This window comes from Dreissena polymorpha, chromosome 11 (genome assembly GCF_020536995.1).
Source record: "Dreissena polymorpha isolate Duluth1 chromosome 11, UMN_Dpol_1.0, whole genome shotgun sequence".
Classification (NCBI taxonomy): Eukaryota; Metazoa; Mollusca; class Bivalvia; order Myida; family Dreissenidae; genus Dreissena; species Dreissena polymorpha.
The window spans coordinates 4,262,590-4,276,443 of NC_068365.1; the positions used below are offsets into that span (position 1 = coordinate 4,262,590).

Below are 13,854 nucleotides of genomic sequence, written 5' to 3' on the forward strand. Positions count from 1 at the left end.
GCGAAAATTCCCAATATGAAGGATTTCGGGACTCAAAAATTCCCAATTTCTAGGGGACAGGACCTGTTCCCAAACAGGCGGAAAAAAAACACTGTGTTCAGGTCAGCAATAATAAACAAGTAACACCGGTTATGGTATAATCTATAACTGCTTCTGTACATAGTGAAAGCGTTGTCGTCTCGCGGATGGGAGCATTTTAATTTAATAATTGTTAAAAAAATAAATAATCTTATGATAAGACAATAACTATTACATTTCTGTATTTCAATACTGAATGTATTATACTTGTTAAATAAAATGCTCTGCCTCTTAATGCATCATTTCAAATTCAATTGAAGTATTTGGAGGAATTGCTGATTTAAAGAACTTTTATATAATAACTTTAATTATTTGTATTAATTGCTGATTCGATTGAACTTCAAGAAATTAAAATGAACAAAGGCAAACTTTACAAACAGTATGGCTTTACAACTTCGGTAGTTTGCATGTGCGTGTCAAACTTTGAAACATCTACCGAACTGAAACAACGTCTGTTTTCCACGTGTACAGTTAGTAATTGCCTTTATGGAAGTTACTTTTTGCAAACAATTTAAGCTAAGTGTGAACATTTTAATTGTCTTCAATAGGACCAACAGTGTCTTTAATGTGCTTTCTGACGTGCGTTAGCGCATTTTTGGAAATGGTAATTACGTTTAATTACAAATTGAGTGCAATATGAGCACATACCAGCATACAGTATGTAACTCCCAGACAATGCGTACACGTTGTCATTTGAGTTTTAAAATTCAATTATGGCGGCCGTCTCTTTTCAAGTCGGGGAACAATTTCCCTCTTTTCTAAGTCTGCAGAGTAAAATAAAATAATATCAAAGTGCTAACAAAATTCAAATGTACAGACGCAGTTCGCGTAGTCTTGCAGCTGCTTAAAGTAGGTGTCCAAATAGAGTGTTCAAGGAAGAAATAAAATATTGGAAATTAAGGCCTAAATTAAAATTAAGTTTGTTTGCCCTTTACCGACTGACCCACTTTTTACCCCACGACCCATAAAATTGTATTGCGATTTCTGAAAACGTATGTTTGTTATTTTCGTTTTTTTTTCGCCGATCATTAAATTAAAGAGCCAACTGCAATATTTAATTGTGCGCGTATTTATATCCCTGTCCATTATTATCGCCCCTGAGTGATCTAGCAGGTCGCGCTGATGGTTGGAATTTCATATGCCCCAGCAAGCGCCTATAACCAGTATTGCGATCGGCGGTGTACCGTGAAAATGGCGAACGACATTATACTTAACTATTGGTTCGCGAAAGTAGTCTGACATATGCAAGTTTACATTCGTTGCACACATGTTGTTAACGTGATCCAAGATGGCGGACAATGAAAAGAAATAACGATGCTCAGCGAGGACAAATGACTATGGAATCAGGGGTTTTTCTGCCTATTTTGGGAAAAGGAGTCTGACCAAATTGGGAATCGACAAAATTGTCCATTTTGGGAATTTTCGAGTCGATGAAACCGTCAATTTGGGAATTTTATCATGCTTAAATAAGTTAGTGGTTTTACAAAAAAAACATATTTTTATTTGTTATTTTGTCTTCAAAAACAAACACTGGTAAAAGGTAAGTAAGTCACACAAGTCACAGCATGATTTTTCTTTGCTTTTTGTTTTTTGCATTTGATGAACTTGAACTTGGAGACTGAAAAACAACTTTCTTACTAGGCTCCGAATAAGAATTATCGACCGAGTCGGACAATGGAACAGCCATGGGTATTTCACTTGCTTGCACTGCTTGTTCGGGGTTACTAGAGGGAGTAGAAGATTCAGCGATTTTCGCAAACATCGACGTTATCGTAGAACATCCTTTTGCATCTCTCTTTTTTTTTTATTTGCTGTAGGACTTATCGTTATGGGAAGCCATGTTTGAAAATAAGCGTCTACAGATTTGGACTAGAATGTGTATTGTGCGGCTCTATATACTTGTTATAATGCGGAACAGTTCAAACCTTTTCGCTGTCAATGTTGGCAGATGCATCCGGCAAATACACCTGCGAAAATCTGAGTCGCTAAAGGCTTAATTACGTCGCGGATGAAGGGAAGTCACTCTTTCGATATAAATTATGTTTACTTTTTACGATTTTCAAATTTTTTTTTTTGGAATTGGGAAATATGTAATCAAAATTTGATTGGGAACGGGTCCGTTTGCTTTGGGAATGCCTCCGTTGTCCAGAGGCGCAGACAGTGCAGAAAAACCCCTGGGAATTTACGACGGACATCATATAATTAGTTTGGATTAATGACAAGAGCGTGTCATTCTACGATGGAGCATACGTTTTAGATACAAATAAAACTCTTTTTTTTGGAAATGTATAAACTGAATGTCACAGTGACCTCTTGTCATGTTATGAAATATTTAAATATCAACCAATCAGAAGAAGGCATTACAGTGTAATAGGCTGCGTTATAGATTAAAATCTACCTGCGGTATACAGCGGGCACAGCGATTGGAATGGAAAATGTGAGTAGTCTGTTGATTTAAATTGGTCAGGCGTGCAAAATTGAAAGATTCATTACATAATTATTACGGAACATTATTGACAAATGAATTATCTACACAGGTATGTAAATATTATTGCAATCCGTTGATATTAACTGTCTGATATCAGGGCTTGAATGTTGCGCACCAAATTCCTTGCGCATCAATAAAGACAAAGAAGGAAAACTTTCGCTATTAAAAAGATAGAGTGAACTATTGACGCCAAGAGTCTGCCAAAGCAAAAATCATCAAAAGACTCTATGGCGGCAATTTATATTGACTAGACTCTGTGCAGAGTAAGAATGTATCATTTACTTAGGATTTTCAATAACAATGTAAAATGCATTTTATTATAAAATATAAAATAGAACGATTTGTTAAAAATAAAATCCTTCAATGTTAACCATAATTTGTCTCAATCTTTAACCACAAATTATCAGTTACAAATACTACAACATAAAAACACTGTAATCATTAAAGATTCTGAATGTATTAAAAAAACACAATTAAATTCAACTGTAACAAGACATTATTTAAAATAACGATTAAAGTTGTTGGTTTTAAATATTTTCTACAACAAATTAAATTAAAAAACAAATAAATGAGATCAAAAACACAATGGTACGAACGTACTGAGTTCGATGTGAACAAAGTAAATGAAGTATTTCATATGCATTAAACATTACAACTATTGGTCATTTGACATTTAATATATTGTATACTTAAAAACACATTAAAGTACTTCGGTTGTGTTCATTTGCATTTGATTTTACGTATATTGCAACATAAATGCAATAAATAGAGGCATTTTGACAGCAGACTGTTGAAACTCGGTACGAATTTCCACACGACCAATCTGAATGAAATTTGATCGTCTGTATTGTAATGAATAAAGGGAAATCAACATACAAAATAACATAATTGAAATATAAAATACCTTACCATTTGATTGCTATCGTTTTTGTAGGTTTATATAAAGTAATTGTTGAAGAAACGGTTATCGATCACGCTACCAGCTTAATCAAATTTTCCAATATGGCGCCGCTATTTCGACACTATTAAAAAGTTTGATTCTAATTGGTTCGTATATATATATATATATAGCTGGGACTCTACTAGAGCCAATCAAAAGACTTGTTGCATTATTGAAGCCTGATTCTGTTAGACTTAGCGTAACTCGTACCCAAGAGGGTTCGTACTTATCGTGATTAACGTATGCGTTAACAGATTCCTTTTAGCAATCGTCCACTGGGACACAAATATTTTAAAACTATGCGTCTATTTCGATATCTGTGCATGATAAACGCGGGACGCGCGGATAGATTATTAACTGATTAGAATCTGTTCTGTATTTACATAATCGTTGTTTGTACGATTGTTTTTCATTTGAAAAGTTTTCTGTAAATTTCAAATCGTAAAAACGACCCTTATCTCTTGCCCTGAGTAAAGTGCATTAAACATGTTAAATACTGTCAGTTTCTTCAGTATTACTGAAGATGGTGTTCATGTCACTAATATTCATGATATTTCCATGTGCGAGTGTTATTGTAAACACAAGTTTCTGAAAGCAGTGCGAAAAAAGTGCATTACGCAAAGCCAATAAATCTGCGCAGATTTTTGTCAATATTGTCAATAAACTGCATGTTTACTTACCGTAGGCTAAGTCGACTGACAGTCCGTTGGCCACATTGTGGAAGATCTTGCAGCCGTTTAAGTTATTGTTGCCTTTCACTTTTCAATACACATTTATTAACTTCAAACAAAATAAGTAACTAACTAAGTAACTATTTAACTGACTAACACGCGCGTTTCTTTTTTCCAATATCCGAGACAAATTTACTTTCGCGCTTTGCCAATCATGTTCTGGCTTTTAAAGTTAACCGCTTTTTTGCGAATGCAATGACGTTTACATATGAATTGGCCAATGAAAAATTTCGGCGGGATAGCGTCAGGCGCCAAAACTGGCGCGTGGTTTTTCCCGGTATAGACCGTTCTTTCAGATCTGTGTGAATGCGCGCTAAGGATTGTGGGAAACGGACTATTTCCAGCATTGTGAACACGGAAGTAAAAATAGTAATTAATTATTATCAAAAAAACAGGACTTATTAAACCGGGTCAGCTGTGATATATAAAAGTATGAAAGAGGTATACATTTAAACAGAGGAAACGTTCTTTAAAACAGTCATATCAAGAAAACACAAGAAACGATGCCTTCTTTGAAGTTTAGTTTCAACTTATTAACAAACAAACGCGTTTATTTTTTCCAATAATCGAAAAAAAATCACATCTTACTCCATCGGTTAACAACTTGTTGGCATTTGAAAAATAAAATCTAAATATAATCGTTTAAATATAACCGATCACGCTCTATTTGTCCCCATTGATTGTATCTATCTTTTGACTACCAATATAGTCCGGATGTTAACACGCAGGTGCGCGTGACTTCACGCGTGAACTGGTCTATTTGAAAGTGACCGTTTAAACCGTTTTTTAATACAATGCATAATTCATGTTTTGGCCAATCAGAAGTTTCGGCGATATGACGTCATGCGAATTTTTGTCGCGCGGTATTTCCCGCAGTTGTTAACCTCCAATATTTACATCAACAAGCATTGAATTTGAACCAGAATTTAGTATTTGAAATGACAACCGAGACTACGAAGATAGCGTTTTTCGGTGACAGTTATGTAGTTCGTTTGGAACGGTGGGGTGTGATTCCAGATGTACGTATATCTGAAGTGTTATATTTAAGAAATAATATTTTTCTATCATGGTTTGTTGTCGAATAACCAACAGTAAGGCTGGAATGGTCATTGTCGGCTCGGTTACTACTTACATATACCCCGGGTACTCTTAAGTATACTTACATGTACCCCGGGTACAGTAAATATATTAAAACGTACCTGGGGATTTTAACACTTAATCGCTCGTTGTCGGCTTGTTTTTGTTAATTGAATGTCATGGGTGCATGCGTATACGGGAGCTTACACCGCGTTTAAGTGAGGTTAGTTGGAACTAAACTTCAAAGAAGGCATCGTTTCTTGTGTTTTCTTGATATGAATGTTTTAAAGATCGTTTCCCTGTTTAAATGTATACCTCTTTCATACTTTCAAAAATACGAAACCTCAAGCTTCATTACAAAAGATGAAACATAACTTGTATTGTTATAAACTTCGACATTATATGTGGGGAGCTTCACTTTTTTGCAATATACATGTACTATTAAGAAGCATAGCGCCCTTTTTGGACGGGATATTATGTTCTGATGTTATGTAATCAACGTACCGATTCGGAAACCATTTTAAACTAATTTGCGGGTGCAAACAGCAGCGGACGTGTCAGGTTCAAAATATATTTTACATCCTGTGATGCTGGTTTTGACACGACGCATTATACATTTATGAATGAAAGGGTTCGTGAACGTTGACGTCGCTCTTGGTTACCAGAAAAATTCCCACGCAAGGATTTCAACAGTCATTGTTTACAATCAATTAAGTGCACAAGTACCGGAATTGGTATAGCGTTTTTATAAGGTGTATGTTCAGCGCGTGTTCCGGGAAAACAGGGCTTAATGTTGTTGTTTTTTCAGCTCTATAATATTTATATCAAATCTCTATAAAAAAAGTCGGTGAACAATAATCCGCTGTTAATTTTTTTTAAATATTGAGGCGTTGATTAATTATTCATCTAAAACCGAGCATTAATCCGCATATAAAAAACACCGTGCGCAATGCATATTAGTTTGGAGACATGATATTATTTCGAAAGAAAGAAATAAGAGATTCAATTCTATATGAGCAAGTCTCGCTGCGCACAATTTCGCTCTTGCTTCTTGTATATATTTGACTGGTATGGATCTTGTAAAATACGTATTGTTTCTGAAAGGAGACAAGTTAAACGTAAATATTAAATTAATTAAAGTTACATGTGTTACATCTCCTTTTGCTAAAGTGATATGAAATAGCCTAAGGGCAGATTTGCTTCATTGTCAGTATCAGAGACATATTATCACTGCATTTTATTACCAATTAAGGGCCAAATGTATACCCCTAGAAAACACAAGATTTCTTATATATTTTAGGCAGTTAATAATAAAGAAGTATTTTTATGCACTCCCAAAAATTTTTTTTTGGGGGGGAGCATATAGTCGCCGCTTTGTCTGTCCGTGTGTCCGTCCGTGCACAATTTTTGTCCGGGCAATTTCTCAGCAACAAATGACCAAAATTCAATTAAACTTTATGGGAAGCTTCACTACCAAGAGGAGATGTGCATATTATCAGCGGGTTCTGGTCGGATGAGTTATGGCCTTTTAAAATTTTCCATTGTACATATAGTGCAATTCTTGTCCGAGCTATTTCTCAGCAACTTATTACGGGAATTCAATGAATCTTTATGCGAAGCTTCACTACCAACAAGAGATGTGCATATTATCAGCCGTTTATGGTCCGATTTATTTTCACAGAGTTATGGCCCTTTGAAATTTTCTATAAACTGTACATATAGTGCAATTTTTGTCCGGGCTATTTCTCCCCACCTACTGACTGGAATACAATGAAGCTTTATGGGAAGCTTAACTACCTTCAGGAGATGCGTATGTTATTAGTGGGTTCTGGTTAGATGATTTATTTAGAGAGTTATGGCCCCTTGAACTTTTTAAGTTGCTAAACCATCCATCGTATTATTTTGTCCAAAGTTATGCCCCTCAAGACGTTTCCTTTTATCTGAATATATAGTGCAATATTGTGACCAAAAAAACCTTCGGGGAGCATCACCCGTCTCTGACAGTTTCTTGTTTTTACAGCTTTACAGATTTTTTTTACAATAAATACCTTAACAAAAATGAATAAAGAATCCACATCTTTTACCGCACTAATTCAACCCTTTCCCGCGAAGAATAGATACGAAATGCGAACCTGCTCTTGCCCGGATCCTACAACATTATTTCCAATGTTTTAAAGACACGTGATACCCTGTTAAAATATACGTACATTAAAACTCATCGCGTTAAAATCGTACAAATATTTATTCAGGCAACGAGAATGTACTGTTTTTAATAAAACAATAATCCTATAGTACTTCGCATTAATGGGAAGGTACCACGACGCGGGGATTAGTATAAATGAATAAAAAACATAAAATTCCACATTTCTGATCTATTATATGGCTACTCATATATCCAAATCAATATTTCTTCAAATACATACTTACAATAATCCATATGCTATTTCACCATTATCTTGAAAATTAACCATTAATATAAACGAACATAGACTACTTTGAAGCCTTCAACATTTTATAATTAACACCCCTGCAATATAAAATATATAAGAAAACTCACATTATACGAACGATAAATATCACAATATTTCTTTCTCCGATTTTTTTTTCTGGTGGAATACAATTTAAAACTATCAGTATAACCGCATTTAATCAGTGAAATAAACGATAGAAAAAGGAATTCTAAAAAATACGCCCGTTTACATGAATAAATTAACTCCCTTAAGCATATCGGAATATCAACAAGAAATGTGTTTGTCGGAAACACTATGTCCCCTTCTGCGCCGCTTTTAAATTTATTTATTTTGACCTTTGACCTTGAAGGATGACCTTGACCTTGAAGGATGACCTTGACCTTGAACTTCCACCATTCAATGTGCAGCTTCATGAGAAGGCCGCTTTAAAACAAAGAACTAACCCCAAATATATTGGACAACATGCCCCAAGCAGAAGACAACTTGCCCCAATTTTTTTTCTTATATATTTTATCTTGAAATACTTTGTTCATGAAATATTTGTTAAGTTTGATGTATTATATTCGTGATTATTGTATAGAAAATGTAGTTGTATAATGTTATTTTTTCATTACATACAGTAAAACTTTGTAATAAATTAATTGTTCACATACTGGATTACTTTTAGTTATGAAATGTTATGAGCTTTTTTATAATTGTGTTAATTAAAATAAGCACCATTTAGTCTGGGTTTTTTTTAATATGAGCAAATTGTTAAACTTCATTATTCACTTTTGATGAGACAAATTATATGATAGTTACCAGACGACTCCCCCAAAGCCAACTCGCCCCAAAATCTGAACTACTTGCCCAAAATTATTATTATCCATCAGTCCATTTTTGTTTACTATTTCAAATTTTGTATTCATGTCGTAATAAAGGATACAATTAAATTACAAAGACATGTTCATACACATACTTACTTTACCATATGTGTGGTGTTTTAACTATGTAATAACTATCAATACACAAACTTTACAAACGTTTCGCAGTCAGAGACATTATTCCCCCCAAACATGCCTTTCAACTAATGATCTCAATTTCAATAGCATGGGTGAACGATGAAAATGTCTGAAAACCGGACGATGTTCCTGGGGGTCAAGGGACCACCCAGTTCCTGGTCAGGGTACTGGGCATGGGAGTTGGGGAATGGTTCCAGAAATTTAGCCATTACATACCATTTAAGTAAGGTTAAAGTATTTTTCATGCTACTTAAAAAGACCATCTTCTTATTTTCTCCATTATATTTATAAGAATGTATTGATTAAACAAGAGGGCCTGAAAGGTCCAAAGACGCTCACCTGAAATAACAAGATATTATTGGGACAAATCTTCTGACCAAGTTTCATGAAGAATGGAAAATAAATGTGGCCCCTAGAGTGTTAACAAGGTTTTAGTATAGCCATATAAGGAAAAATGCCCCCCCTGGCAGCCATGTTTTTCAACCAACCGACATATTTTTCAAGTCTTTCAAGATATTATTGGGATGAATCTTCTGACCAAGTTTCATGAAGATCAGACAGTAAATGTGGCCTCTAGAGTGTTAACAAGATTTTACTACAGCTATATAAGGAAAAATGCCCCGCCCCTTGGAAGCCATGTTTTTCAATTAAGACAAATCTTCTGACCATATTTTATGAAGATTGGAAATAAATATGGCCTCTATAGAGTGTTAACAAGGTTTTAGTAAGCCATATAAGAAAAATGCCCTGCATCTTTGCAGCCATGTTTTTCAAGCAAACGTAACCATTTACGAACTCATCCAAGATATCAAGACCAATCTTCTGACCAAATTTCATGAAGATTGGACAATAAATGTGGCCTCTATAAAGAGTTAACAAGGCAAATGTTGACAGCGCACAACACACGACAGACAAAAAGGGATTACAAAAGCTCACCATTAGCACCTTGTGCTCAGCTGAGCTAAAATAATTGCATCCATTTTTGTCCAGATGTTCTCTTAAATCAATATATAGTATGTTTTAATAATGAATCAACTATGAAGACCGTAACAATAAAGATATAGCATGTTTTATTTGAAATTAATTCAGAGGAAATGTCAAATCCAAAGTCATGGTAAATGCGTCAAGGTCCCCACGGTTACTACTTCCCAGTACCCAGTGTACTTTAAAGTATACTTCACCGTACAACGATTTTCAAATGATATTTTGGGTACCCCAGTATAATAACAGGTACCCCATCTTTCCTAATAAAAAAAGGAAACAAAAATGTTCGTACCCAATTTTTTTTCGTACCCACATTTTTTTCTTACCCAAAATTTTCATACGCACATTATTTTTGTACTTAAACCTCTGCTTACTTATCTTAACTTATATAGTGCGAATTAAAAACTATAAATATAAATTTAACTATTAAAGCTGTTACAGCCACACACCTTATTTGGCAAAGTAAATATAAGAATAAATAAGAAACATATTTTATCTATGCCAATTATAATATATCTGGTGGTTACAAGGTATAAATCCGTATTTTTTAGCACTTTAAAATTTATAAATAAGCGCGTTTGTCGAAATGGACATACATGTATACTGCTAGAAATCCTACTTTCGGTTTTTAAAAAGGTACCGTTTGAAAAGTAATAAATTACTTGCTAACTAGGCTATAGATTTAATGACAATTATGCATTATTGTGCGACCCTGCACTATTTGGAATTTTAAACTGACCCCTGAGTCAAAAGTTATAGGTTTTTTTGGCCAGGTCAGAGATTTTCACTCATTTTTGTATGTTTTTTACATTAACTTCTTTATTTCTACTCCGATTTACTTCAAATTGATACTGAACATCTATTATGACAATACTGTCAATCTCAACTATGCATGGCCCCATCCCACCCCCCCCCCCCCCCCCTGGGTCACTCCACCCACATAGGCCACACGCACTCAACATTGCCTTTTACTATAATTTCTTCATTTCTACACCAATTCACTTCTAATTGATACTGAACTTTTCTCATGACAATACGGTTAATCTCAACTATGCATGGCCCCCTATTACCAACCCTGGGACGCCCCTGCGTCAAACATGCGGCGTTGGGATACTCGTGGGCCTCTGCAGAGCCATTTCTAGTTGAATTTGCTAATATTTGCATATTTGTAAATTTCATATATGTATCATACAACTTTGACATTTAAAAATCATACCCATTTTGATACTATTACTTTCAAATCTATGTGCATTAATAAACATGCAAATTTCCGATAGGCTGAAGGTACCCTACCTGACGAATGGTATGAGGCCACAATTATACCGATCCTCAAAGCCAATAAACTTAACACGCCCCAGCCTCATATCGACCGATCTGTTTAACCTCTTCATTCACAAAATTAATGCAAAAAATTATTAAACCGCGACTCTGCGCTTACCTCGCAAAACATAACAAAATTTCAAACTATCAATCTGGATGTAGAGCCCATCACTTATGCGAGGAACAGAGATCTATAGTGCACCTGGAGCTGACATCAAAAGAGCTCAATATCTCAGCCAATCATAAAACTTGGTTTTGTTTTTCGTGTAGTATTTATCGTTCAGGGTATAACTAAGTTAAACGCGAGTCATGTTTTTAATGTTTTATTCAAAATGACATCATCCACTACTAAGATAGCCTTCTGTGGTGACAGCTATGTCCCTCGGATAAGACACTGTGGCGGGATCACTGATATGTGTATACTTGAGGAGTTGCTTCCAGTGTTGAATGGTAATGAGCATTAATGGTCTATTTTTCCTTGAAGCTTACTGGCGTATGTAGCTAAAGGGAGAGAGTACATTGCCAGGGACTATTAACTTAGTATGTTAAGTTGTTGTCGTGTGTACACCCTCTCAGCACTCACAATCGCTGTAGCCTTGTATATCCGTTTATATCAATATTGTTTTCTTTTGTTTATTAGGTGCCTGGTCGTTTCCGGTTTTTCGGGCAGGGGGGGATGAGGGCCCAGCGGCCTCATCAACAATTGCTCGAAAGGATGTTAAGATGGGAACCAGATGTAGTTATCGTCGTCCTTGGGGGAAACGATATCACTTCAAGGTGCCAGCCACGTGATATAAGTCTGGACATCCTTAAGTTGTGTCGGCTGGTGAAGGCCCGAGGTGTTGCCACCGTGGTGGTGGCCGGCATTTGCCAGAGGTGGGCATTTCGCGATAACGCCCTTACATCGGACCGCTTCACGGCCATAGGCAGCGCTATCGATCGTTGTGTCAAGAGATATTTTCCGGTATCATCCATGGTTCACGTGCGGGAGGATGTCCACTGGCTTTCAGACGGCGTACATCTAAGTGAGGAAGGAATGGCAGAATTTATGGAGAGTCTAAGGCTGAAGTTGGCCAAGATTTTTAAACCTAAGGACTTAGTATTGTAAACAAGGACTGTTTGTAAAACATGCATGCCCCCCATATGGGCTCTCCGTTGTAGTGACAGCCATTGTGTGAATATGTTTTTTGTCACTGTGACCTTGACCTTTGACCTAGTGACCTGAAAATCAATAGGGGTCATCTGCCAGTCATGATCACTGTACGTATGAAGTTTCATGATCCTAGCCATAAGCGTTCTTGAGTTATCATCAGGAAACCATCTTACTATTTCAGGTCACCGTGACCTTGACCTTTGATATAGTGACCTGAAAATCAATAGGGTTCAACTGCGAGTCATGATCAATCTACCTATCAAGTTTCATGATCCTAGGCATAAGCATTCTTGAGTTATCATCTGGAAACCTTTTTACTATTTCGGGTCATCATTACCTTGACCTTTGGCCTTGTGACCTGAAAATCAATAGGTGTCATCTGCGAGTCATGATTAATCTACCTATAAAGTTTCATGATCCTAGGCCTAAGCGTTCTTGAGTTAACATCCGGAAACCATTTTAGTATTTTGGGTCATCATGACCTTGACCTTTAACCTAGTGACCTGAAAATCAAAAGGGGTCATCTGCGAGTCATGATCAATGTACCTATGAAGTTTCATGATCTTAGGCATAAGCGTTCTTGAGTTATCATCCGGAAACCATTTTACTATTTCAGGACACCGTGACCTTGACCTTTGATATAGTGACCTGAAAATCAAAAGGGGTCAACTGCGAGTCATGATCAATCTACCTATCAAGTTTCATGATCCTAGGCATAAGCGTTCTTGTGTTATCATCGGGAAACCATTTTACTATTTCGGGTCACCGTGACCTTGACCTAGTGACCTGCAAATCAATAGGGGTAATCTGCGAGTCATGGTCCATGTACCTATGAAGTTTCATGATCCTAGGCCTAAGCGTTCTTGAGTTAACATTCGGAAACCATTTTACTATTTCGGGTCACTGTGACCTTGACCTTTGACCTAGTGACCTGAAAATCAATAGGGGTCATCTGCCAGCCATAATCAATTTACCTACAAAGTTTCATGATCCTAGGCATAAGCGTTCTTGAGTTATCATCCGGAAACTATTTTACTATTTGGGGACACTGTGACCTTGACCTTTGACCTAGTGACCCGAACCAATCGACAGACAGACCGACATGTGCAAAGCATAAAAAGGGGGGCATAAAAAGAATGCATGTGTGTGCCTCCGAACACAAGTGACACTCGGATTTTTTTTAAGTGCTGTGCCTCCGAACACATGTGACACTCGGAATTTTTTTTAAGTGCTGTGCCTCTGAACACAAGTGACACTCGGATTTTTTGTAGTGCTGTGCCTCCGAACACAAGTGACACTCGGATTTTTTGTAGTGCTGTGCCTCCTAACACAAGTGACACTCGAATTTTTTGTAGTGCTGTGCCTCCGAACACACGTGACACTCGGATTTTTTGTAGTGCTGTGCCTCCGAACACAAGTGACACTCGGATTTTTTGTAGTGCTGTGCCTCCTAACACAAGTGACACTCGGATTTTTTGTAGTGCTGTGCCTTTGAACACACGTGACACTAGGATTTTTTTTTTAAGTGCTGTGCCTCCGAACACACGTGACACTCGGATTTTTTTTAAGTGCTGTGCCTCCGAACACAAGTGACACTCGGATTTTTAAACT

The 13,854-nt window shown here is 36.4% G+C and overlaps 1 protein-coding gene across 1 annotated transcript; it reads left to right on the plus strand.

Moving 5' to 3' along the window:
* The first annotated feature begins 4,997 nt into the window (after nucleotides 1-4,997).
* On the plus strand, nucleotides 4,998-12,213 carry LOC127849519 (uncharacterized). Its single transcript, XM_052382141.1, has 2 exons — nucleotides 4,998-5,256; nucleotides 11,731-12,213. The coding sequence occupies exons 1-2, from the start codon at nucleotides 5,176-5,178 to the stop codon at nucleotides 12,196-12,198; spliced, it is 549 nt and encodes a 182-aa protein (XP_052238101.1). The 5' UTR covers nucleotides 4,998-5,175; the 3' UTR covers nucleotides 12,199-12,213.
* The last annotated feature ends 1,641 nt before the right edge of the window (nucleotides 12,214-13,854 follow it).